Raw genomic sequence first — 3,580 nt, 5'->3', positions numbered from 1 at the left:
ATGAACAAAATAGGGGTTATGACCTGAAAGAGGCAAGTGCCCTTGGGGGATGCAGACAAGTAGGCAGGCAATGGCAGTCTCAGGAACAAATACTCCAAAATACTACTTATTTTGTAGTGTTTTAAGAAGGGAGGGGGCAGGAGAGGCAGTGGTTGTGTCCCTGTGTCCTAGCCACTTGTATATCCACGCCTTCAGGACTGCACCTTCCCTCCCTGTCCCACCAGCTAAGAGAGAGGAAGGACTGTCAACTGAGTTTTGCTTGTACCAATAGGATGATGTGGTCAAGAGAAGAGAAGAAACTTGGAATTGGTAGATTTGGGGTCAGAACTGGGAAATGCCATTAGCAGATGGCAAGGCAAATGACTTGAACCTCTCTGAGCCTCAGTTTCCTCATCTGAACAGTGGGGACAATGCCTTCTTATGGGCTATGGTGGTGGAAAGATGAGAGAGTAATAATAATGCCTATTACAGAAATAGTGCTCACTACCTGCTAGGTTTATGTTGCCTCATGCGTGGAAGAGGCCTCCTCCAGATCATTAAAACTGGAACTGTTTTGGCTGCTCCTGAGGTCAGAAAAGAACTGAGAAAGAAATGGTCGTGTCAGACATTCTGTCGGGTTCCCTGGTAGCGAGAGGTGTTGCCAGGTTGTGCTCTCTGAGGTGGGTGGAGCCAGAATGAACAAACTACTTGTCCAGAATCTCGGCACTGCAGATGCGAAGGTGAGCGCGCCCTGCACGGGCCTGGCGGCAAGCCTGCCCTCCATCTCCTCACAGGATGGACCCGACAGCTTATGCTGAGCTGTTGAAAGGATCTGGCAACCAGGCTTTTAAGAATGGGAACTTCTCTTTGGCCATCAGAAAGTACGATGAAGCCATCCAGATTCTCCTGCAGTTATACCAGTGGGGGTAAGTGTTCGGATTCTCACCCCACTTTTTCTTCTGTAAGTAAATGGAGATTCTGTTGCTTATGTTTTCTTCTCATTTCTTATCACACCACTTAGTTTCTGTTTTCTTTCTCCCTCAGTTCCTATTTGTCTTCTCGAAAGGAGAATGTTAGTGTAAAAAGGGAAATAGAAAGTGAAACGCAGGGGAATGTTGATAAACATAAAAGAATTTCCTCTTCTGGCTGGCTGAGGGGTCAGAGTTCCTGGGATGGCTCAAGTCCCCAAAGCCCCTCACTGTCATTCATTTCATCTTCTTAATCACCCGTGCCATTTACTCCCTAACCACAGCGCATACCAGTGGGGCACTAAGGCTCACCTTCTCTTTTCCTGCCTCTTCAGCTTCTACTAGACCCGTTCTACTAAAAATTATTGAGGACCCCAAAGAACTTTTGTTTATGTAGGTTGTAGCCATCAAAACAGTCTATATTAGAACCTAAAACTGAGAAAAAATTTAAAATATGTATTTACTAATTCATTTAAAATATCAATATACCCATTACATGTTATATTTTTATGAAAAATAACTGCATTTTCCAAAAGAAAAATTTAGTAAGATGAATCGTATATTTTTGCAAATCTCCTTAATGTCTGTCTCAATAGAAGACAGCTGGCTTCTTACATCTGCTTCTGCATTCAGTCTCTTGGCCCTATCACATGTCATGTAGCTTTTGGAAGACTTTCTGTATGCATGTGAGAGAATGAGGGTGAAAAAGGTGCATAATGTCTTAGTATTATTGTTGTATTAATTTCCTGTTGTCACTATAACAAATTATCGTGAATCTAGTGGCTTAAAACAATACAAATTTATTCTTTTGCAGTTCTGGAGGTCAGAAGTCCTAAATGACTCTTACAGGGCTAAAAACCAAGGTGTTCGCAAGGGCTCGTTCTTTGTGGAAGCTCTGAGGGGAGAATCAATTTTCCTGCCCTTTTCTTAATTATCTATGCCATTTACCTGCTGGCCACAGTGCATACCACTTGGGCACTGAGGTGGTGGGCACTGTTGAGTGGCTGCCTGTATTCCTTGGCTTGCGGCCCCTTCCTCTATCTTCAGAAGTCATTTTTCCAATCTCTGCTTCTGCCATCCCATTGCTGTTTCCTCTGTTTTAGTGGTATCTCCCTCCATCTACTTCTGTAAGGACCCTTGTAATCATGTCATAATCCAGGATAATCTCCCCTTCTCAAGAACCTTATGCAGGCCGGGCGCGGTGGCTCACGCCTGTAATCCTAGCACTCTGGGAGGCCGAGGCGGGCGGATTGTTTGAGCTCAGGAGTTCGAAACCAGCCTGAGCAAGAGCGAGACCCCGTCTCTACTAAAAATAGAAAGAAATGAATCGAACAACTAAAAATATATAGAAAAAATTTGGCTTGGCTTGTTGGCCCTTGCTTTAGTCCCAGCTACTCGGGAGGCCGAGGCAGGAGGATTGCTTGAGCCCAGGAGTTTGAGGTTGCTGTGAGCTAGGCTGACGCCATGGCACTCTAGCCCGGGTAACATAGTGAGACTCTAAAAAAAAAAAAAAAAAAGAACCTTATGTTAATCACATCTGCCACATCTTTTGTTAATCACAAAAGTTTCTTTTCCATAAAAGGTAACATTATTTGGGGGCCACGTTTGTGAAAATCCTTTGACCTTGTAGACCACCTGAAATGGTCTTGGGGAACACCGGAAATGGTCTTGAGGGCCCCCAGAGGTTCCCAGATCATCCTTTGGGAACAGCTGTAGCAGAGGAAGCAGAGGTTGGCATCTGTGGGGGTGCACACTGCCTAAACTTGTGCTGAGAATTGGCACCAGAGTAATTACTTAAACATGGCTCCCGCCTCCTACCCCAGTCACCTTAGAGTCTATGATCTAGTTGAACTTGCATTGAGTGTCATTGGCTTGTGCCTGTTGTTTCTGTTGTTCTGCCTTGTCCTGGTACACATTGGAATTGTGTCAGTTTTGGGCCTAGAGCTTCTCATTCAGGGCAGAACACTGAACTTTCCTGGAAAGAGGTAGTGTTGTATAGTGGTCATGGTTGTAGACTGACCCCACACTGTGTGTGCTCAAACCTCAGCTCCACCACTTACTACCTGTGTGACCACTAATGGGACTTCTGGACCCTCACAAGTTGCCTTTCACGGGGCCTTCCTGACACTATTCCCTTTGCTCATCACCTGCTTCTTGCCTTCCTGCTGCTGTCAGTTAATATAGGGATTTGGGTGCATGTGACGTACTGAGCGAGTACTCTCAGGAGAAGAGGACTGAGGGAGGCAAGATGGGGCAAGGGAAGGCTCCAAGCAGGGATGGTGTCTAAACTGGAGCCAGATTCGGTCTGATCCCAGGGGGAGTTCTGGGGCAGGAACTGTACTGCAGAGCTGGTTCCACTTTTAGGCCAGGGGCTAACCTTTTGATTCTCATGTCAGGCGTGGTTGTAGGCTGTCTGGCCCCTGCGGAGTGGGGCTATATTAGTTTGCTCATGCTGTCATAATAAAATACCATAGACTGAGGCCGGGCGTGGTGGCTCACGCCTGTAATCCTAGCTCTCTGGGAGGCCGAGGCGGGCAGATTGTTTGAGCTCAGCAGTTCGAAACCAGCCTGAGCAAGAGCAAGACCCCGTCTCTACCAAAAATAGAAAGAAATTAATTGGACAACTAAAAATA

General features: G+C 46.0%; 1 protein-coding gene across 1 annotated transcript in view; it reads left to right on the top strand.

Annotated features, from left to right (window-relative positions):
- Positions 1 to 774: 774 nt before the first annotated feature.
- Positions 775 to 3,580, top strand: part of TRANK1 (tetratricopeptide repeat and ankyrin repeat containing 1) — a 69,689-nt gene continuing 66,883 nt past the window's right edge. Inside the window, exon 1 of the mRNA XM_012642987.1 lies at positions 775 to 905. Within this exon, the coding sequence (XP_012498441.1) occupies positions 775 to 905 (131 nt within the window). The remainder of the gene's footprint in view (positions 906 to 3,580) is intronic.

The sequence above is a fragment of the Propithecus coquereli genome, unplaced genomic scaffold (genome assembly GCF_000956105.1).
Source record: "Propithecus coquereli isolate 6110/MARCELLA unplaced genomic scaffold, Pcoq_1.0 Scaffold1, whole genome shotgun sequence".
In the NCBI taxonomy this organism is placed as follows: Eukaryota; Metazoa; Chordata; class Mammalia; order Primates; family Indriidae; genus Propithecus; species Propithecus coquereli.
This window is presented reverse-complemented; position numbering and strand designations above follow the sequence as displayed.